At 36.4% G+C, this 23,481-nt stretch overlaps 1 protein-coding gene across 1 annotated transcript in view; it reads left to right on the forward strand.

The window, feature by feature from the left end:
• Positions 1-23,481, forward strand: part of LOC107083012 (roundabout homolog 2-like) — a 114,528-nt gene that overhangs the window by 29,190 nt on the left and 61,857 nt on the right. Inside the window, exons 3-6 of the mRNA XM_015371944.1 lie at positions 16,312-16,469; positions 18,273-18,393; positions 18,730-18,868; positions 21,470-21,597. Of these exons, the coding sequence (XP_015227430.1) occupies positions 16,312-16,469; positions 18,273-18,393; positions 18,730-18,868; positions 21,470-21,597 (546 nt within the window). The remainder of the gene's footprint in view (positions 1-16,311; positions 16,470-18,272; positions 18,394-18,729; positions 18,869-21,469; positions 21,598-23,481) is intronic.

Genomic DNA, 23,481 nt, shown 5'->3' on the forward strand with positions numbered 1-23,481 from the left:
AAGCTGAACATTAAACTGGGTTCCACTCAATGACCAAACTGTTGTTTCATTTTTTCCTTTTTTTAAATTTTTTCTTCTTGTGTTGTTTACAGATAATCATTTAATTAAGCAGGTGAAAAATCTTTAAAAGAAATGAAACCAAACAAAGCATTTACCATATTGCACATTGTAATAGTTCTGAGAAATGTATCATTACATATATTTATGAAAATAGACTGTTTTTAATTTTAAGTTAAGACCATTTATGTTTTAATTATCATAAAAAATGCATCAAAAAACGTATTAAAACATTTTAACGGAAGTGGATTTATGCAGGTTTTTTAACCCCATAGATTACACGAATTCTTCAATAGCAATAGTAAATAACCAGTGAGTAATTTTTAGTTTGTTTTAAATATGCATAACGTAGCCTATGAAATTTCATTTTAACTGCGGAATACTAAAAGTCCATTTTAATCACACACAGAAGAAAGTTGCAGAAATTACCCCGTGCAACAGTTTCACAAACACATTAAGCTGGACCGTTTTAACCGCAACTTCAAACAAATCACTGAAAACAAGTTACACCAACATTTCTCCAACTAAATTAAGCAAGCTTCAAGAAGCCTTACAAGCCAGCATTTTCATGATGCACCGTGTGAGTATTTATAAGCTTAACAACACTACAAACAAACATTTCCCGCCTCATCAGCGCAGCACATACATTCTATTCACAACAGCTTTAAACGCAAGCTTACCGGCTGTCTGTTCAGTCCTTCACTTCCTTAATACAAACTTTGCACAGCTTCTTCCACTGCCCGAATAGAACGGCAGGCCTTTTAATTCATGCTGCGATCCTCTACTCAAACTAGGAAGCTTGTCTCACTTTCTTTTGATTGACTGATTGATTGTACGCAGGTAAGCTGCGTTTTCACGCTCAAACAGCTGATGTAAACAAAAGGGGGCGTTCGCCGCAACAAATATTTCAGTATTTCATAGTCTGTGATTACATCATTTGTCACTGACTGGCATTCTTGGTTTTATGTAGTTCCATCGAAAATAGAAAAAGATTTTGACATGCTTTATTTGAGATGTTTTAGAAATTTGGCAAAATATTTGTAATAAAGCTTGTGTTTTAGCCATATAATCAGGTCCTAATAGCCAATCATCATAACTTCATATTTAAATTAAAAATAGGTAAAGCATATAATTAGATATAAGCAATGCAAATCATTTTGCTCAAGAAAAAAATGGTTCCACTCCCTCCATGAGCCCATTATGATATTGAGTTTTGAAGAAAAAAACTACACTAGCAAAGCCACAAGTTGATGAACACAAAATGGCTAAGAAAAAACATGTAAAACATGTCAAAGTTTACATGTAAAGGCACGTCATTTGAACTTTTTTTTAACAACATTACTTTATTCAAAAATGTGATTAAAGCCCTTGAGCTGCATATTTTGGGCCTCATCTGCACTCTGCGTTCTAATTTGAACATTTGTTTTCTGCTTCAGCTGTTTCCGCTGTTTCTTAAAAAGTCAGGAGACAGCTGCACTATGACCATCTCTTCTCCCCCTCTACGTAGCACACTCAGAGAAGTTGAAAAAAAAAAAGTTTGATTTATTTTTACTGTTGTTGACAAAAGAAAACACAGCAAAGCATGATTTTCACATGCAGTTACCCACTGCTGAAGCAACACTCTGAATAAATGAAAAAACATGAAAAACGATAAATACAAAAACAACAAAGACATGAAAAATGATCCTGATCCCCTTTGTAGCATTTTGCCTAGGCTAAAGAAAAGGAGTAATATCAGATGCAAATGGATCACATCATGCATTCCATTGTGAATTGATGCGCAGCCAGTTAATATCATCTCTGGGAGATGTAAGCAAAATCTCAGCCTTTGAGTTTCCCGTGCAAATGCCTCACACTAAAAACAAGATGACTTTCACAAAAAATAAAGGACACTTAATATGTAAAGTAGCTTTACAAAGTAAAAGTACCAAAAATGAATACTCTATTATGAAATAAATAAATAATCCAATTAATACATCTTTGAATAAATAAAAATCTTGCAATATAATAAAATAAGGTACAAATTATGTTTACATATTTTCTTATTTCATGTGGATATTCATTTATTTGATGGACTATTTATTGACAATCCATCAATATCAGTATTTATTTATGTATTTGTTTATTTATATCATATTGAATGAAATGGCTCTCCTTAAGTGTTTTTCTGCTCAATGTTCCCAGTTGGATGCACTAATGTCAGCATGCTGAGGGTGACCTGTATTTCCTTATGGAGGGAAGGACTGTTTAGAGTTCTGCTGTTATCATTCACTTAATTCATTTGAGTCCTTTTGAAGCCAGGTAAACATCCCAGCAATAATTATTCGTATCATCTGCTTTTCCTCACCCACCTGAAACACTTAAAGCAAAATGGATGTACAGCTAGTGTTTTGTGCCAAAGCAATGAACTTCTTTTGACACAAGTTTGAAAGGACAAATTGGCTACAAGCTCTAAACTGTGGAGTGGTCAGATGGACATGTGAGTAGGGTAGGTCTTTAATGAGTTGTGTTTTTTACAAGTCGACTAATTTTCTCTCAGTACTGTAAAAAAAAGTATGTAGGGAAGCAAGCTGTGCCTTGAAATCACCCAAATGAAGAAATATAGTCCTCCTTTGTGTAGATTGATGTAATTATTTATAAAACTGTTCTGTTAAGGCATCACAGGTTTGTTAGAGAACATTTTTGGGGGAAAAAAAGGTATCACAAAGACGAAGAGACACAGCAGACAGGCGGGTCAGGGAAAAAAAACTGTGAATTTTAAAGGAATCTCTAGAGTCAGTTGCACAAATTTGTACGGCTCAGGGCAACTGGCCTCTACAGAACCTTCCTCCAGCTCCCCCTTTTCCTCTCTATAGGGAATACAGTGGAGGGATGTTACATCCTGATATGTGAATGTTGCTGTTAGACCAGAATATACATATATTTTTTTTTACTTTTTGACATTCTGATTTTTGCAAACAATCATCTCTGATCGCCCCCATGTTTGTGTCACTGTCAATCCATCTGTCACCACAGCTTAGACCATGCCTAGCCCTCAACACCCCACATGTTCCCTGGTCCTTCATAACGGACATTTTTCAGATATCATCTGTGGGCCAAAGAAAGGATCACAAAGTGAGTTGTGCAGGCTTAATAGCTGTTCATGATTACTGGTAGTTCACAAAACCATATAAAGTCCAAAAATGCCACGTTAACTCTTTGAAATAAAGATAACGTAGGATGTTATTACCTCACATCAAATGGCTGTTCTCCCCTGAGGTAAAAGAAAAACTACCATGGAGCGAGTAAAGTACTTTTTCCTCCCAGCATTATTTTAAGTGCCTGTAACAGAGGAAATGGCGGGTGTTTGCTCTTTCTGTAATAAATTTTTTAACTTGTGGAGGTTTCATAAATTTAAAACAACCCCTAGAGTTTCCAAAAGAGAGTTTCATTTTCATTACATCATCACAATGTGAAGTTTGCAGGATGAGGGGTGAGCTGTGGGTGGTGACGGGAAGCACTTATGTTCTTTGGGCTGCTCAAAAAAAAAAAAAAAACATCCAATTTGGAAAACTTTGGGGTTCAAATTGGAGGGTAACTATGTTTCACTTTTTTTTTAGATATTTCACCATTGTTACACATTGTATATGTTTATATGCATCTAGACATACCTTATTTTTTAACCAGATTTACCTAATCTTTATTTGATGGAGGTCATAGGGACTTTCTCACTTTTTAAAAGTCAAATATCAGTTAAATATCAGAAATCTGTATTAAAAAAGTTACATTTGGGAATTATAAACAATCCAGCTGCAATTTTTTTGCATCTAAGATTTCCACTTGGAGGATCAGATACAAAAATGTCAAATGAAGACTCTTTTTATGTACCTTGTTTTGTTCCTCCTCATTTTAGTCTAATTTTTTTAATAAAAAATGTTAAACTTTAATTTTCAAAGGTCAGTAAGGCTTAACATTATCATTTGTAGACCTTAGATTACAGATAATGAATATAGATGTTCTTAGCTTTCCTCAAAATATGAAGCTTATATAGATTTAATTGATATTTTTGATAGACTTAAAATTTTTAGGTTTATGACTCGGGTTCAACACTTCCACTGGTTTCCCATAATAGTTTGTTGGAATGTTTGCCCATCCCTTGTTACTGAAATGTTTTAATTGAATTCCTAGATCAGGTTGCTCACAAACATATTTTTAGCTATTTCTACCAATTTTCTATTAGACTTAGAGGAGGGCTCTGTGATAGCTGCTTAAAAACATTGACTTTTTATTACCAAATAAGATATTATGCTCAGTATGTCAGTAAGTGGAAGTCCCACCTGTGCTCAATCTTAATCTTCTCCTGTTGCTTCTTTTGTGATTTTTAATTAGTTTTAAAAGTCTTCATGATGCTGTTTAATTTGTGAAGCACATTAGACTTTACTACAGCCAAACAATCCACAATGATTTTCAAGTAGTTAATTCTTCAAAAAGTCCTGGCGTTATCTTCTGGGCTTTTCTAGCTCTCATTGTATGCAAATCTCTAAATTTGCATAAAGTCTAATTATCAGTGTACTGTTTTAGAAAAATCACGGAGAAAAAAAACAATACAAAATGGTACACCGCAGATATAGTTCCCAGTAGAATAACAACAGAGTATTTATTTTGGCCATGTTGTTGATTTACAATGCATTTTCAGTTTCTGCAGAAGTTGCGGCATCACTTACAAGCTTCTCTTGATTCAAGTTTTGATCTTTTTTTTCTCAACACTATTCAGAAAGTCAAACAAACTATCTGAAATTGTTTTTTTAGAATTAAAGACCACAGAAATCTCTGTTTTTTGTAAAACTAACGTCAGTGAAGAATGCCTAGAAACAGATATGTTCTGTTTGTGTCTTATAAAGAATTTCTTTTGCTCCAAAAATCCACCCGCTGTTTCCAAGAAATAATTGCTGCTTTCTTTTATAGATCCATTGGCTCATGCTTGTTTTTCTGAATTGAATATAGAAACATTTTATTATGTAGTTTAGGATAGACATGGGTCTTTCTGAATGTTACATGTGTCCAATAGGTTTTTGCATGTGTTCCTTGATTATGGATTAAATCAAGCCACCTGCAATCTTCCTTTTTTTTTATTGTTGTTCTGAGCTTCTGGGAAATGAACAATGTTTAAATACAGTCCTTCATACCTTCATTGGATAAATCTTATCACAGAGATCAAGAGGATTTAATACATTCAGATTATAATGAACAATCTGAGAAGCTTAAATGTTCATTGCTTAATTTGTTTCCCTTTGTTCTCTGAGTTGGACATGGAATAAATTGGAAAAGCCGATATACTGAAGACAGATTTTATAGATTCCTAAATCCACAGCTTGCATAATTTATTTTGAATAGCTCGTACTTCAGGTTCAGAAAAAGACATAAACCCAGCCTTTTTTGACTTGTTCAGTTTTTTATTTTCTCTGTTATTTCTTTTTTACATCTATTTTTTATATATATATCTATATATATATTCTATTATGTTTGTATCTACTATGTTTTTATTTATACATGTTTCATTATTTTTCATTTTAGTTTAGTTTTTATGTATTTTATCAATTTATTTTTTAGAATAAAATTTGAGTTGTTATCAATTTGATTACAACAATGATTTAAGAAGTTATATATTTTTTATAACTTTTTTATTTACATAAAAAACTAACATAGATCATATAAAAATTTCAAATCTTAAAATTAATTTTGAGAAAATTATTTAGAAAGAAATTGTTCCTTTACTCCTGACCTTTAAGTAAACAAGAATTCAAGTTCTTAAATTAAATGTTTTAATTTTGAGCAAATTAAATTAAGAGGTAACGTTATTCTTCCAATGCTTCAAAGCATTTTTCATATCCATAAAATGTGTCTCTTGCAGTGTCAATGATAAATGCCTAGTGACAGAAAATACTGTGCCGTACACAGAATAGTATGTGGGATTTACTTTATTCAGAGACGCCATCAGCAGTCATTATTCTATATGTTTTGGGGTTTATTGTCTCTGCATTTCATTGTAAGCTGCCAGTAACTGGCTGAGGTGTCTAACTGTTGTGGAAGCAAAATAATGAGGCATTTGGAGCGGACAAAAATCGGTTTCCATCGTTTCCCAAGGTTTTTTGCAGTGCAATAGAAGAGGGAATAAACCTGTAGTGGTGCCTGCCTCAGAATCAAGAACGTGAACATTCCTGTCCATATCAGAAGGCAGGCAGTCACATGGTGTGGAAGGATAAAAATAAAGTAGGGCAAATGAAAAATAAAAGTTGCTTAAAAGGCTTAGGAGCCAGATGTTCCTCTTACTCCTGATGAGGGATTATAAAGGAGGCAAAGTGCTGTGTTGGGGATTTTCTGTCTTTTCCTGCTTATTGTTTCCTCGCTGAAGAGACTTTGCAGGTTTATATGCTCCTGGTTGGAGGTGATTCACCGGTTTGTGATGAATTTCTAAAAAAAAAAAGTGAATAAATCAGCTGCTACGGTTTATATGAAACCAATGGATGTTTATTCATATTACACTGCTCTGTCTATTTATACTCGAAACATCATCCCTGTTTCCAAACTGAGGTGGTTATGACCTGGACTGTCTCATTAAGGCTTTTGTCCCCAGAGTGGTTTCAGATTCCCCATCAGTGCAATCAGACAATGGGTGGATTAAATCAATCCCTGTCCTCTGTGGACAATACTTCCATTAGCTATGACAGTGCAGCATCATAACAATGGGATTAGACCAACCCTCTAACTGGTTAACAATTCATAAACTGAAAAAAAATTTGCAACCAACCAGCCGTGTCATTTCAAAATGACAAAACATAGACAGCTGGAGAAATTTACAACTTTCCGTCCAGCCTCTACCCTGTAAGGTATTATTTGAATTTCTCAGTAATCAGATTCAGCTAACAAAGATCAAAATTGAATTAGTTCATGTTCCTATTTTGTAATTTTAAATGTTGTGGTTAGTCTCCCCTAAATGACTTCTATGTTAAGCTTGTATTATAGTATCATTATAAGGTCAAGTATATAAAAGTATACGTTCCCCTGAATGCTTAGTTAATGGATCACCAGCAGGATCATATCATAAACTGTTTTAACGTATAGTCCTGCAGCTGCACCTTCCTTTCTCTTTGATATTTTTGTTGATATATGATGCCGTAATCATGGCAGGAAAAAAAAACAACGTATGGATGACCTAAAAATATTGTCAGGCTCTATAATTATCTAAACATAAACTAAAAAAACAAAAACAAACTGAAAACAAATAAAAAAATGTAACATTCATGTTACAAAAATAGCCGAAATATAAACAACCATGTGAGAAAGCCTATACTACTGATCCACTAAAAACTTTTAGCAACATGCAAGAACTGTTCATACAAACAAATTCATTCCTAAATCATTCGTAAAGATTATTTAAGATAAAATGCGGGTTTCACAAATTTTCTCTCATTATTAATCTTCTCTCTGGTATGAACTTTTAATGAGTCAGAACAGAGGGACCCAGTATTCAAGCAGTGGAATAAATTAAAAGGCATTTATTAAATCAACGACAGATGGGTTAGAGCTCAGTCTGTGCCCAGAGAATAGGGTTGACACCACCTGGTCAGCTGACAAGACGCAGCGCATGCCGTCCAGAGTTCCAGATGCTGAAGGCTTGAAGAACACAGAACTGACAGGAGATCAGATCTGAGGAGATGAAAGAGGAAGGCTGAATAATCCAGAGGGCAAAGTCAAGAGGCAGATCCAGGTTCAGTCCGCGGTAGAATTCAACTGAATCCAAAGACAGGTCAGGCAAACAGATCAGAAAAGGGGCAGGCAGGCCCAAAGGTCCCAAAACAGAAACGGGTCAGGATCAGGCAATCAGAACACTATTAGTAATGCTAGAAAAACTTTCACCAAAGGCTCAAAAATAATCTGGCACTGATGGCTGGGACCAAGCAGTTTAAATAGAGGCAGGAGCATGTGGATCAAATGAGCAGTGAGGAGAAACAGGGCAGCGTTAGACAGGTAAATGGAAAGAGCAATTAAGCCAGTTTTCAGTGCCAAGATCATAACAGAAATAATTTTACAAGAGCTCCAGAAGCAGATGTCTTGCATAATCAGACTGATTTTATCCAAACCAATTTTTTTTTCACCAACTGACTACATTTATTTTATGTAGAAGTAATTGTCAATTTTTGCCATTTCTGTGAATGAACACCTTCTGATGAGTGTGGGAAATCCCCTTATATGGCATTATTGTGGTGGTAATTATGCAGATTTCATTTTCTCTGTAACACACGCTCACCTACGCACAGGTGGGCGGCATAACGATCATTTACTGAAGTTACGAACATTTGCTGATATTGTGCTGTTGTAGCAGCCCATGGTAGGAGGAAAAGGAAGACACATTTATGACAAGAATAAGAAAATGTTGCATGAGGCTCAATTATTCTATTTGTTGTTTCATGTATGGCACGATGGTTCTCTTGTAACATTTGGGTGGATCCTTTGGGTTATTCTCTTTGAAACAAATTTTTTGTTTATTCAAACTGATTAGACTTAAATTCCACATAGCTCTGTTATGACCCATTCATTAAAACACCTTCATTATTTATTTTTCTGTGATTCTGCTATTGAGTTCCCGTTGTGGTTTGATTTTCATTTGAGCATCCAGGTTAGATAGACACCTTTTGTTTAAGTAATTATAAACTCCATGAATAAGTGTGTATTCATGGTTTAAACTGTGTGATGTATCAACAGATCCATTTTCTAAAATCCCATCTGTCTAGAAGAGATTGTTCCATTTACCCTAATGCAACCTTCATTACCAAGCCTAAATCATGCTTCTATGTTCTATCAAGACAGAAGACTCGTTCTCCTGGCAGTCCTTCCAAATAAGTCGTACTTGTTCAATCGTTGTGGTTTCTTCTAAATGTAACACTTAACATGCAAATAGAGGAGCTTTGCTATTTTTGCAAATTGTCTTTGGGTTGTTTGACATCCACTTCTAGGAAGGTCGTCAACTGCCTTGAATGTTTTTGATTTAAATAACCTCATTTTAGATTGTTGGATCTCAGATAGTTGGAAAATGGCATTGGCATTTTTTAACCCCTCCCAGACTGAATAAAAGCAAAAGTACTTTTCCAAAGAAAATGCTCATGCATTTTTTGTTTTTAGGTTGTTATAACCAAACATTTATGTCACAGACCAACTGCCAAAAAAATCCTGCTTTTATTGTGCACAAGCATCAGTTTTGAAATATCGCGAGGCTTAACATTTTTACAGTAAAAAGGGTCATATTAGGTTTTTATATCTCCCAAAAAGGTTTAAATTTGTATACATATATTCATAGTCTCAACTTTATTCGCTCCTTTTTCTTTATTTACTATCACGGTTGTTTATTACGTTATAGGTATATGATTCTATTTGCCTTCCTAATTGCTTTAATCACCTTTTTTATGTTACAAGTCATGCACCTGGTCATTTTTCATAAATCCTGCAAACTGATACTAGCTCATTCCCAGCAATTAATCAGCTTTCTACTGTTGTTGTTCATTGTTTTGAAACACAGATGGCCTTTCTGTTGGGCTAACACCATTTAATTGGAATAAATATAATTTAGAAATAAAATGACAAATTATGAGATATTTTAGATTTTCTAATCTGTTTCTCCCTGAACTATTAAATGCATGACAATGTATAGGTGCTCTCAAAATAGTACCCACAAAAATAAGACGGAAAGTCATTTTGACTGCTTTGCGATTGATTAAGCCCATAGAAAGTGCCTTTGGGGAGTGTGAGGATTTGTGTGTGCCGAAATGGGGTTAAACCGCAGTTACCCTGAGGTAACTCTGCTGTGTATCTGAGTCCAGTGTGGATGGAGCTGAGCAAGAGGCGATTACTCTGCAAACCCAGCTGCATTAGGTGTGTGAAGATACTGCGGACAGCAGCCCCTCAGGAATGGGGGCTTATTTTCTCTCTGTTTCTGTGGAGAAGGATCGATTTGGTCACTTGGAATGGCAAGATTTAAAGCTGCAGTAGAAGAGGATCACATTAACTTTTACTAGGCCTAAAAGACAATTTTGAGCCCCATGATCGCCAGGATAAACTCTGTTTCCTAGAATCATGTGTTTCAGCGCTTAAATGTTTGGTTTTATAGATTCTGTGCCTTGAAAAAGTGTTCATACCAAATGAACTTGTCCATTTTATGTAATTTTACATCCGCAAACATCATTGTAGGTTACTGTGGTTTAATATGATAGATTAACTCTAAGTAGTTCACAATTGTGAAATGAAAGTGAAAGTCGGAATAATCATGATTAATCAATTATGGAAATAATCGTCAACTAATTTTGTAATTGATTAATTGTTAAAAGGAGTATAGAGTCTCTAAAACATGTATTTAGCTGACAGAGCAACCAACTTAGAACAGTTATTAAAACAAAATTGTATAAAAGATATACATATATATGTACATTGTGCATTTAAGATGAAAAAAAAAAATGTCTTACAACATGCCAGAACTGTTTTAGTTTCACCCTGGTTTAATTCTGTTAAAAATCTTCTTTAAGGAACCTTTGCAGTCCAATTATTATTATAATTTTTACAATTAATTGTTAATTAATAATTGTAATTAACAATTAATTGTAAAAATTATATTGTTAGTTGCATCAAAAAGAACAGTAACCTATTAAAAAAATCAACGAATAAAAAGTGCTCTCCATTACACTGATAAAAGGTGGTAAATGCATCAATTTCAAAGAACATGTCAAACAGATCATAGATAAAAGGATAAGCCATGGTAGCTCTAGAAAAGCAGCAAAAATCCACAGATCAGGTGGGAGTTACTACTTGAAAATCTCACCTCTGTGAGAAGAAGATGAAAGCACTCAAAAACAAAAGGTGTCCTGTTTATAGCTGGTAACAAACCATGCAAAGGACACTACAAGCATGCAGAAGGAGGCATGTAGAGAACAAAAACAGTCTGACACATCCATCCAAACGTCCATTTAAAGGGTTGACTGCTCCCTTTTCACCTTTGCCATGCACTCCACACCAATTATTTTCAGAACACTTAATGAATGGGCACCATATTCAAAATAAAAAAATGTAAAAACAAACAAGAAACAAAAACAAAACATGTACTGTAGAAGTTGCTCTGGTCAGATGAAAAATATACCTTTTAAAATGCTGTTCCTACCACAAAACACGGCGATGTTGGTGTCACTTGCAATGTTGGGTATTAGTTTGTGCAGCAGGGTTAAGGAAACTAGACAGGCTTAATGAAATGTAGAATAGACAGAACTAAATACAGGGCAATCCCAGAAGAATACTTAGAAACAGATCTGTTACTGATAACAAGGTTCATTTTCCAACAGGTCAACTCCATATATTCAGATATACAGCTAAATGTTAGTTCAGCTTTATTCATGAGCTAGAATTGCCCAGACAACGTCCAATCTTTAGTCTAAAGAAATACAACGCTTGCAGATACATATGCTGTAGCAGCATGGCATGCATCTGCAAAGCATGGAGTTAAATATAAATGTATCCCCCCTTTTTTTAGTATTATGTTTGTACAATTACAAAACCAATAATTTGTTCCTGTTTGCTTTTGTTAACATTTGGTCATTTTTATAGTTGTAACATGACCAGATATGCAGGATAGCGAATGATGTGTTTAAAATGAAAAAGAATGTGTAGTGTGACCCATGCATAGGTTGTAAACAACCTCTTAGATATGCTGAGCATTAATACAATAAATTAGACATTGCACCTGTACTGGTCTAGTTCACCCTTGTTTGAGCTGTATTTTTGGTAAAGATGGTCAGACTGTTCGGTGAGGATAGGTTTTAGTTCCACTTCTCTATGGTAAATGTTTGCATATGAAAACTCCTCTGATTGAACGACAGGGTCATATTACCTGCCCTTAGAGTGTTATCTGACAGTGAATATTGATAGAACAAAATTAGAGAACTAATGAGAAATTTAATAATGTCAAGCAGGTTATGAATCTATATATTGATGAGGCCTTTCAGGTTTATTTAGCAGATATTTTCCAAAAGATTTTATATTTAAATGTATAAAGTAAAAGAACAATATGAGTCATCGATAGTTTTGTCAGATCATTGTTTTTTGTTTTGGTTGTTTTTAATTTGCATCTAAAATGTTTCAGCCTTTTGGCATTATTTAAATAACACCAGTATATTTCAGCTATCCGAGTGTTTTAAGGCAGAATCAAACTTTCTTCTGTTGAACATTTATCATAAGTTGGTTTATTATATTATTTTCCACCTTACAAAATCTACATGAGTCCCAGTTTTTTAGTGCTTCTTGGGAGTTCTGTTAGCCCTGTAAGTTTAAAAAATGTCTGCTGTCACAGTTTATTCTATTGTTAAGATATATTGTTTGAACTTCTGCAACCTCTCCCTGATTAAAAAAAATACATTGTGATGCAGCCTTGTAGGTCTCCTAACGTCATTGAAACAGGGTGGTATTATGCCATTATAATAAGAAATAGATGGAATTTTATATACCCTTATATTGTTTTCATTAGTTCTTTACTTTGAAATTCTATACATGCAGGAAGATTTTTTTCAACTTTGCTTTCTCTCTTATCTGACACCACCAATTAAAGCAGCAGAACATGATGTAGTTGCCATAACAATTATTTGCTTATAAAATTGCCACAAAATCAAAGTTCATAAACAGAGTCCATGAATTATATGAATAAGATCAAAACATAAGCTCAGAAAAAAGCTCATAAGGATGTAGTGTTTAGGGACTTACAGCAATGACTATAACCTCACAAGAAGTTTTTCTGATTCCATACTCTATCCACTGTCACTACATGCATTCTTGGTGTCAATCAGCTGGTTTTCCTTAGATAGAAAACTCTGAACCAATCTGAATGTACGATCTGGTTGAACTGTATGTAATATATTTACTAAGAAAAATGGTGGCATGTTCAATACCCATTTTACCCGCTATATTTAAATATACTGTAAAATGTTCTAAACCAAAGAGAGCCTAAATAAAAATCCGACAATAATATTTCATTTAATGTCCATTATAAAGTTACAGAGAAACCATATGTTTGTAGTGACCAACATGCTTTTGATGTCATTTTGTTTGCATCATTGACCATTGCCAAACATTTAGAACAAGTTTCTCTCAAGACCTATAAATCCTAGTTGGTAAAGTGATAGGAGTAGGGATGCATGATATAATCGGCCCCCTATCGGAATCGGCCTGTATCGGCCTTAAAACTGAATATCGGACATCGGCCACCCCACCGATATTTAATCCGATATTTGATCAGCTTCTGAGTTTCTAAAGTCTAAAAAAAAAATAAAATACTACTTCTTCTTCTTTTCCTCAAAAACTTATTTTTTGCAGACTTAAAAACTTCTAAAGACGAGGGAAAAAATATTGATACGTTAAATTATCACAATATCTTCATATGCTGATATATTGCCATTTAAAAACACCATATCAATCTCTTTTACTAATGAAATATTGCTATATGTCATCGTTATGCTACGAAATCCCCCGAAAATTCACGAAATTTTGCCATATTTTATATGTTGATATATTGACGCGGTATCGATCTATTTTACTAACAAAATCTCACAAGAATTTGCAAAATATCACAAGAGTTTGTAAAAGAACGATGAAATTTCACGAGATTTTGAAAGTAAAATAGATTTTTTTAAAATCAAGTTGATATAAGCATATGAAAATATATTTGAGTATATTATTTTTTTAAGTCTCAGAAATGGATAACAAAACTGCTATTTTCAATGACTACTTATTTTTGTCCAGCTTTAACATCGGTATTGATATCGGTTATTGGCTACATGAGTTTTAAAATATCGGCATATCGGACATCGGCCAAAATCCCAATATCGTGCATCCCTAGATAGGAGTATACCTATGCATTCAGAATGATCCTGAAGCTTTCTTCCTTTTGAACATTTTTCTGTCAGCTGTAAGCGACATCCTAAAACAGTCAAACAAGTGCAAATCAGCAGCAAATTTGTTGGCTTGCTCAAATCACAAAGCATAGGCCAAGTCAGCAGTTGTCAACAGCTTTCTGAAATTTCCAAATTTCATGTAGCCTTCACATTAGTTAAAAAACAGTCTGCAGAGAGCTTAATGGGATGGGTCTCTGTTGACAAGAAGCTACATCCTGGTCTTACATCAGCAAGTGCAATTCAAAAATAAGGATAAGGTGGTGTAAATCACACTGCTCCTGGACTCTAGAGCATCAAAGATGGGTTCTCTGCATATCTAATTATGCCTCTGCTGCAATCCAGTAAATGAGTCTGGGTTTAGCTATTAGCAAGAGAATAAAAGTTGGCTGACAATTTTTCAAGTGGAGCATTTTGTGCAAATGAGATTATGCTGTTGGTTTATTTCTTTGTGTTTAGATTTAGACCTTTATATCCAGTAAAAAATAATTCTGAATGCTGCAGAAATCAAAAACATGTTGATGTCATACACCAAGGGTGAGGATGCCAACTCCTGTTCCAACATCAGTTCACACCAGTGCAAAGACCAGACATGGATGGGCAAGTTTGCTGTGGAGGATCTTGACTGACCTGCATATAGTCCTGACCTCAGGGAAGAGTGTGATTTTCAAAACATCATTCAACCTTAAAAATGCTGTCCTGAAAGAATGGTCAAATATTCCCATAAGCCACTCCTAAACCCCCTGGACTGCCGTTCTTGAAGGGTTGAAGCTGCTCTAGCTGCAACGGATGGGCAAACTAACACCATTAGTAAAGTTCATGCATTAAACAAAGGATGCGATAAGCTCAGTTATTTGAGTCACAGTAAGCATCTTAATGCTAATTTCAAAACAATATACTCTTAAAGGTAATGTGATATTATAGGTTATGTAGAGGTGTGCAAAGCATGTGTGCTAAAATCTTTTTTTCACTGGAAAACATCCATTTTCCCTACAATGATTAATGTTGGAAGCACGAAAGGGCAAGTTTTCTTTGCCAATGTCACATTAGAGAAGAAATGTTGTAATTTATTCATTCATTAATTTCTCATAACCTTTCATGTGTCATTGCATTTTATAGAAAGCAAAATTAAAGAGTTTAGTTAAAAAGGCACTGAATAATTTGCACATGACAGAATACCAAATGAGGTCTTTTCTTACTAAAGGTTAAAGCTAAGAACCCATTGCCTCATTTGTGCAGCAGTCAAATAGCAGGAAGGTTATTTTTTTTCTTTGAATATTATTCCACCTGTGTTTCTCTCTTACAGACACTTGAGTCTGCCATCCAGAACAAGTCAGAAAAAAAGACTGAATAAATGGAAAGTCTGACTCTGCTGGAGGCAGTTATGGAGTGCAAACCCGATGTAGCTAACACTTTGATCAACTGATTGAAAGGGCTGTAAAGGGATCAACATTTAGGGTTTAGACACAGATTTCACATCACTGAAAAAGCAGAAGCTCTTTTATCTTTTTATCAGTAAGAGATTGTTAAATTATTAATGATTGTGTAAAAGGAAACTGCAGTGATTGATTAGTCTGAAATAATACACTTTGTTTGGAAAAAAGAAAGAGAACCCTGCTGAGGCCTGACAGGACGAGCCAGCCCTCTGTCTGTGACCGTGTCTGTGTTTGAAAGTGTAAGCCTGTCAGCGTCTGAAGCATGAGTTTCCATTTGTGCAGGAGGTCTCCTGAGAAGGCTCGGTTCGCAGTTCACACTGAGGCTTTCATCTGTCAATCACAGGCAAAGATTAGAGGATATCAGAGGTCGCCGTGTCAAACCTCTCATCCTGTCCTCATCCGCAGGGTTGCTCCAACTTCACGAGGATCATTTTTCTCATTTACTGCTGACTCAAGTTGGAGCTGTGCTCTAGATTTATAAGAGAGCAAATTAAATCAGACACAATCTTTTCTTCAGAACAGGGCCAATTTTTGCTCAGTCACACATGTGCTAAATTATAAATGCTGTATTATTATTTGTTTACTTCATGTTGGGCTGAGAGATGTGCATTATTCATCCCTCCCTGACAGCATAGGAGGACACAGGGTTGGGAAAACATTAGGGATGTTGTAAGGGATTTGAGAAGTCACGCACATGCAATAATGAATTTTCTCAGTTCTAAACAAGAAGATTGATCAAGGCTGTAAAAAAAAAAAGGATATAACACTGCTAGTCACCTGGTTGGTTACTTGTCTGAGTTTTAAATGCACCAAGCCTACAGAGCGTTTCGGGCTAATTTAGTTTGTGTTGTTTTCTTTTTCAGTCCTGAGAGATGATTTCCGGCAGGCTCCGAGTGATGTGGTGGTTGCTGCTGGAGAGCCGGCGGTGTTGGAGTGCATACCTCCACGGGGGCATCCTGAGCCCTCTGTCTTCTGGAAACGCAACAATGCCAGATTGAGCTCCAAAGATGAGCGCATCTTGGTCTGTATAAATGTCTAAATGCTTAATTAAACACTACTTTATTAATTAGACTTAGAAAGATTTATTTTGTCAGTGTAAACAAACAGAAATTTCGTTTAGAACATCTCTCTAGAGAATTTCAATTATTAAAGTTCAGCCTTGATAAGGTAAGCAGCAGTTGTTGTTGAGCTGCTACAACTGACTCCAGCTCCTGAAGCACTTGCTTCTCCTGGCTCAGGGAAGGAAGAGGACGATGATGACGATGCTGTGAGGGTGGTAGCCCCCTGGGTTAAAGAGGCTGATGTGGTTGAAGCAGCAGTGGTGCCATCGGCAGGTTTAGTAGTGACAAACGATGCTGGACAAGGTGTGGAATTCGGAGAGGGAAGGAAGGAGCTGGCTGGGGATATGGGGCTGTGCAGGGCTGTGCTTCCCCTCTAGATGCCGAAGAGTGCCTGGGAACAGACGATCAGAGGAGCCTCCATTCACGCATAGCTCTTTGGTTCCATCGGTACAGTACAGCATCAGCCCCAGGCCAACAGCACCGTCCGGTACTGCTGGACGCAGCCAAGACCCCATCAGAACGATGGCGCAGCAGTTACATATCTCCTTTTTGAAGAGAGTTCGAGTCCAAATCATCCATTTTGTTTTCCAACGAGCGGACGTTCGAGAGCAGGATTGATGGAAGTGGCGGTCTGTGGGGATCTCTCTTTAGCTTGGCAGTTAGCCTCCCTCTGCACCCTCGCTTTCTCCGTCCTGCGCATCTCTTCCTCTGTCCATTATTTTCCGCTGTTGTTTTATTGACATCTATAGCACTCCGCAGTTTTTTAAACGGTCAAAAAATGTCAGTATTTAAAACATTCTGTGACCGTAGCTCCAGCAGGCGTTGGCGATCACAGATGCGGGTTTGATGTCTAGTTTGTCTCATCTTAAGCAAAATATTTTGTGAAATTGTCGAGAGGAGATGCTCTTGGCTGCTGCCTTGGAGCACCGCCATGGTAACACACCAATTATACCAGCACAGCTCAGGTGCACAAATGTGCTGATATGGGAAGTATTAATTGTAAATTCCACAAATCTGGACTTTATGGATGAGTTCATTTGAGTTGGTTTGCCTTTGAGTTAATCAAATCTACTGCAGTAAAAGAAAATAATGAACACCTTAAAACATCAATGAAAATGTGTCAAGAGGAAAGTAAGGAGATGGCAAATATATACTTTTCACATTTTATTAATGCATTTTAAAGGCCATGTATCCTTGCTGCAATGTAAAACTTTTTTCTTACTTTTGTTACCTCGAGAATCATATCTGCTCTGACATTCAAAGTCAAGGAGGAATGTGTTATACAAGAGGGAGAGATACTCATTTAGACAGACAATAGTTTCAAAAGACTATAATTCAGAGCAGACATGTTGTTATTCTCTGGACTGGAAAATGTCTGAATCCTCGGTGTCCCTGTCGTCCTGCCTCTTCATGTGTGAAACCAGTAGATGGGTGTAAGATTGTTGAAAGTTGACTTTAGGAAAGTTAGGCAGAGGCTGTCTGAGGGCGGAGAAGCTGTTTCCATCTAAAAAACAATCCACCAAGAGCATACTATAAGGTCTGCTTTTTAAATTAGATGAACAAAGAAAGTATCTTAACATACTCAGTTTGCTCTGCATCAAGCGGCATTTCTTATACATAAAATATTCTGATTTTATTCCAGGAAGCCTAACCAAATATTGATTTTTCTGCTATCAATTGTTGAAATAATATATCTAGGATATGTGAGAAGTTAAGGGAAAACTAAAATGGCCTTTCAGTCAATGCTGATATTATTTTTTCAGATGCGAGGGGGGAAGCTGATGATTTCCCCTACCAGGAAGAGTGATGCTGGCATGTATGTTTGTGTGGGCACCAACATGGTCGGAGAGAGGGACAGCGATCCTGCTGAGCTGGTTGTTTACGGTAAATCTCAATAAGTTCTCAAAGCTGTCACAAACAGTACAGGTGTCTTACATTTTATTGTTCTTCTTCTACCACATGGACATATTCAATTATCAACCAACCTTTAATATTGGATGGATACAAAAATAAATACACCATGGAATGTTAAATTAGATATGCAGAATGGCTTCCTTTAAAAGCTCAAAAGCTTGGAAGTACTCGCTCATTAGCTTTGAAATGAAAAAGCCTTTGGATGAAGGATGAAATATTTTCAAACATGAAACAAACTCCTGTTGTTTTGCTTTTAAACCTTTTTTCTAGAATTACCAAGTTTACTATATTTTTTGTTGTTTACAGAACGTCCTGTGTTGGTACGGAGGCCAGTAAACCAGGTGGTCATGGAGGAAGAGACGGTGGACTTCCTGTGTGAAGTCCACGGGGACCCCGCTCCCACTGTGCGATGGCGGCGAGATGAAGGGGAACTTCCTCGCGGGAGGTGAGACTTACAGAGATAAGGGGGGATGAGAAGGAATGAAAGAGGCTGTGAAAAGTTTTGTCATTTATTTTTTCTTTTGTTGTAAATAAATACATAATTGTGCTTTTACATAATTCATGATGCAGAGGTGTTATCAATGTAAACTACTCTTTGATTGCTAGCTTTTATATAAGCATTGCTGTCTTTTTTATTTATTTGTTGAAGTATAAAAAAAAAAAACACTCAAAATATTGATTAATTTCTGTTCATGACTTTATGAAATATAAAACTTGTATCTTTCTTTCTGCATGAGAGTGTTTACTGTTTTCATCTTAATTGTCTTTATCCCATTTTAACCATATACTCACTGCATGGCATAGGCTGCTGGGTGCTTAGGGTTAGGCATTATTCATTGTCATAATCAACCCCAGCTGAATCAATTAAAGGACTGAAATAGTTTGATGTGGGGCATTAAAGGAAAGGCAGGGACCAAGGCATGTCACCCAAGGGAGACTCTCTGTCTGTTTAGTCCAAGCAGGCATGTTAAAAAGCATGATGAAAACAGGTGGTATAGTAATACATATAAAATCAGTAGTGATCATTGGGTGTTTCAGTCGCTTTCCAACTGAAAACCTAGGTTTTATAAATCCGGTTAACAATTGGTTTTGGCTCTTTTCCCATTTGACTGAAAAGCAGAGTCTGACGCCCTGCTGGAAAGCTGCGTGGCCACTGTCCCCCACCACTGCGTGTCTGATGACAGCATCACGCTGGGTGGGCGCTGATGATGTCGACAGTGTGACGGAAATCAGGGAAGTAAATAATGGGGAGCAACATGGATGGGAGCCAGAGTGTAGTCAGTATTCTTTATTTTCTCGATCTTTCATCTGGCTGAATCTCTTAACAGTGCTGCGCCATGTTTATCAAATGTAAACAAAGTTGTTTTGGCTTGTTAGATCAGAAGCATCTAGCACGGTGTGTTGACGTGCGTATGTTGTGTTCAATGGTGTCACGTAACTAGAGTAAAAGCTCTGGTGTTCCCACAGCATGCTGATCAGAGCTGATGCGATTTTAACGTGGGTAGCTTGCTGAGTCATTTGGCCCTGGGTAGACACACGTCAGTTAGCTGACTGTGGTGAGTGGTGGTCTAGTAGTTGGGGCAATGTGTTTGGAATTCAGAGGTCCCAAAATCAAGCCCGACTCCCAAAGACCGCCACTCTAGGTCCCTGAGCAAGACCCTTAACCCCACACTGTTCCCTAGGCACCACACAATGGCAGCCCACTGCTCCCCAAGGGGATGGGTGAAGTGCAGAGGGTTTTATAAATAAATATATATAAATATATATAGATATATATATATCTATATATATTTAGATATATATAGATATATATATATATGAGATTTTCCAAGGCAAATAATGTATGCGATGTTAGAGAAAAAGGGTGTGAATCTAATTAAGTTTGAAGTCTGAAAAGAATGTCATGGTACATGAAGAATGTACCAGTGAAGATGGTGGGTCATTAGATGGGTAAATTGTCCTTAAGAACATGATAATGTAATTCTGGTGCAGAGATAGATTGATACATTATCTGTCCGCTATTATTGGTGGATAGATAGTCGGAATTAGACCTGAGCAATTAATTGATTTTTTGCAATATAATCACAATTTAGAAAAGGCCCCCTTTTTTACTCACATTAATTACATTTAACAACAGTAAGAAAATACATTTCTAACTACTTACCTTTAAGTGGTGGTAATACATTTAATTTGGGCTTGCTACCACAAAGAAGGGAAGAGAAAGTTGCAGCTAGGATGTAGATCCATGCATGTTAGTAGAAGTAAGATTTTTTTCATGCAATGGTACAGTCAAGTGCTGCAACAATGGACCCTTGAAAAGCAAGCTTGCAAGGTCATAAAAACACAGAAACCCTGGAGTGAAACATCAACATGCTTTTACTTACTGCAAAGGAAAATTGCAATCGCAGTATTTGGTGAAAAATTGCAATTTAGATTTTGGGTGAAATCTTTCAGGGCTAGTTGCTATAGTTTATAACGTGCATGTGTATTAACCATTCGTACATTAAGCAGCCATACCTTGAGACCCCCGGTTAGCTTTCCATGATTAATTTTTTATTTGATTTTTTTATACATGTATAGATTTATCATGAGAGGTAGCTATTTTTACTTGCATTCACTTGCATGTCTGCTTTTGTTTTGCTTTTATCATTGTGTCATTTTATCATGTGATTGTAAGAAGAAAAAGCAAAATCCGCCCTGAGAATCATCCCAAAAATTGGCACCACATATCAAATGGACTGATGTCAAAATAATTGGCATCTGCATCGGCCTTAAGAAAGCTGCATCAATCAATCTCTACTCTGTTGCAAAGCTAGTAATTTAGCTGCACAGTCAGCCCCTGTAGGATAAATCAAGGAGGTCCCAGGAAAGAGTTGGGGTTGGGGGTAAGGGTTGGTATTTACTGAATGAGTCATGTGAGCTTGAACTACAGGCCCGGACTCTTATCTGTTTCTCCCAACAGATTGCTTTTTGTCCACTTTGTGCTGTTAGTATGTTTTGTGTCCACCCTGTTGGCCTTCCTTTATCTCACTTTCTTCCTCCACAGATTTGAAATACGCAACGGCAACAATCTCCGTTTGTTTCGCGTGAAAGAGCAAGATGAAGGGATGTACACCTGCACATCTGAGAACAGCGTGGGAAAGACAGAGGCTTCAGCCATGCTGCAGGTCCATGGTGAGAAATGCAACATGCATATTCAATAACAGCACATGCAGACATGTACTTGGGTATGCATAAAGGGCTCTCAACTCGGGGGCTTGTGAGGTCACATGTCAACTGTATTAATATAAATCCTGCTCCCACTATTTTTGTCCTGATGATTGCTGTGTTTTTATTCTATGTGAGTCCCTGTCCAGTGGTGTTGCCAGCAGCTTATGTTAAACCGTATGGATTACGCTGTTTGACAGATGTTTGATGGATGTGTGCTTTCACTCACTGCCAGAGAGCAGTCACAGTATTAATAAGACATGACTCTCCCTCTCTCTTCCTGTCTCCTTATCTCCCTCTGCTCTCCACCTAACTCTCTCTGCCCTTTTTTCACCCACTCGTCATGTGTCCTGGCTTGAATAGTCTGATATGACTTCCTCCACTAATGCCTTTATCATAGCAAATGAAATCCAACCCAAGCAGTTTTCTCTCCAGTCTTCTTTCCTGCTCTTTTTTTAAACACTTTTTCATCCCACTGCATGTTGTTTTTTTGTTGCTCAGTGTTTTATCCATTTCATTAGATTTCCATTTCTTTCCATCATTTTTCAAACCCTATCATCATTCCACTTGGCTCATTCCCCAGGATCTAATTCTGATCTAAAAAATGCATTTATGTCTTTCAGCAATTTTAGAAAACAAGAAATAATTTCTACACTTTATTCCGAATAGTTTTTAAAAGCAGCAATCAATGCCTAATGGTGTAAATAAGTCCCTCCATTAGGTGCTGACACATTGACAGCATGTCTCTTTCGGCAATTTAGCATAAGGCGCCTCAGACAGTCTAACTCCAGATTAAGGACTCCTTCTACACATATCTGGCATGTCCACGGCAGTGTGTCAGGATAATGTGACACTGTGCAAATCCTGCCTGCAGTTGCAGCTACAAGCACTGCAAAATGTAGCTGAAAGTGTTTTAAACAGAATCCAACTCATGTTTTAGGCTTAAATAGTGATGTGGCTTTACTTTGATGTGGTTTTTACTCTAATTTATAAAAGATAAGCATGCGGACTTTAAGATATATGAAAATGGTTTCTTTTTAAAACTAAATTAAAGCTTTTTGCTAACAAAAAGAATAAAATAGTGTATGAATTAATGCACAAAAAAGGTAATCTACTCTGCCTTGCAGAAGTAATTGTACCGCTCACACTTTTTCATATTTTTCAGCGTTTCTTCAACCGTTGTGTTTGATGAAACACTTCCCATCTTCCCATCAACTTTTATTAGCTTTCCTGTCCATGGTGAAATAGGGGCGTTTTGCATGTGGGCCAAAATGTCAATCTGATGAATCCTCCACCACATGTTTGTAATGTCCTCTCTATAGCTTGTGGAAACTTTGAATTGAACTTCTTAGGGCTCCTGTTTAACAACAGGCTTGTTTCTCACTGCTACGCTTATATAACAGACATATTAGTGAATTTCAAATCTGATAGTTGCCCCGTTGACAGATTCACTATCTTTAGCTGTGGATATCTGCAGCTTATCCAGAGTTAACACAGAGCTCTTGGCTCCTTCTTTGAACAATAATCTCTCCCTTTCAAGCCTGTCATTTCATAGAACACCTTTATCCCTGACCCGTCTGCTGTGTTTATCTTCATGGTTCTGTTTGTTTGAAGAATGTATGGTCTTCTGCCAACGTCTTATGTGTCTTCACAACAGCTATATTAGACCCTTCTAACTAACTTTTGATCTGAAAATAAAGTTATGAAAAGTTTGATGTAGCTAATGTATAGATATATACATGGAGTTCATGCAGATGTCATTAATTATTTCTCTAACTTCAGTGGAAGCAAAATATTCCAAGTTATACACACACACACTTGTATGTATATATATATATATATATATATATA

Source organism: Cyprinodon variegatus, unplaced genomic scaffold (genome assembly GCF_000732505.1).
Source record: "Cyprinodon variegatus isolate N-32 unplaced genomic scaffold, C_variegatus-1.0 Scaffold4, whole genome shotgun sequence".
Classification (NCBI taxonomy): domain Eukaryota; kingdom Metazoa; phylum Chordata; class Actinopteri; order Cyprinodontiformes; family Cyprinodontidae; genus Cyprinodon; species Cyprinodon variegatus.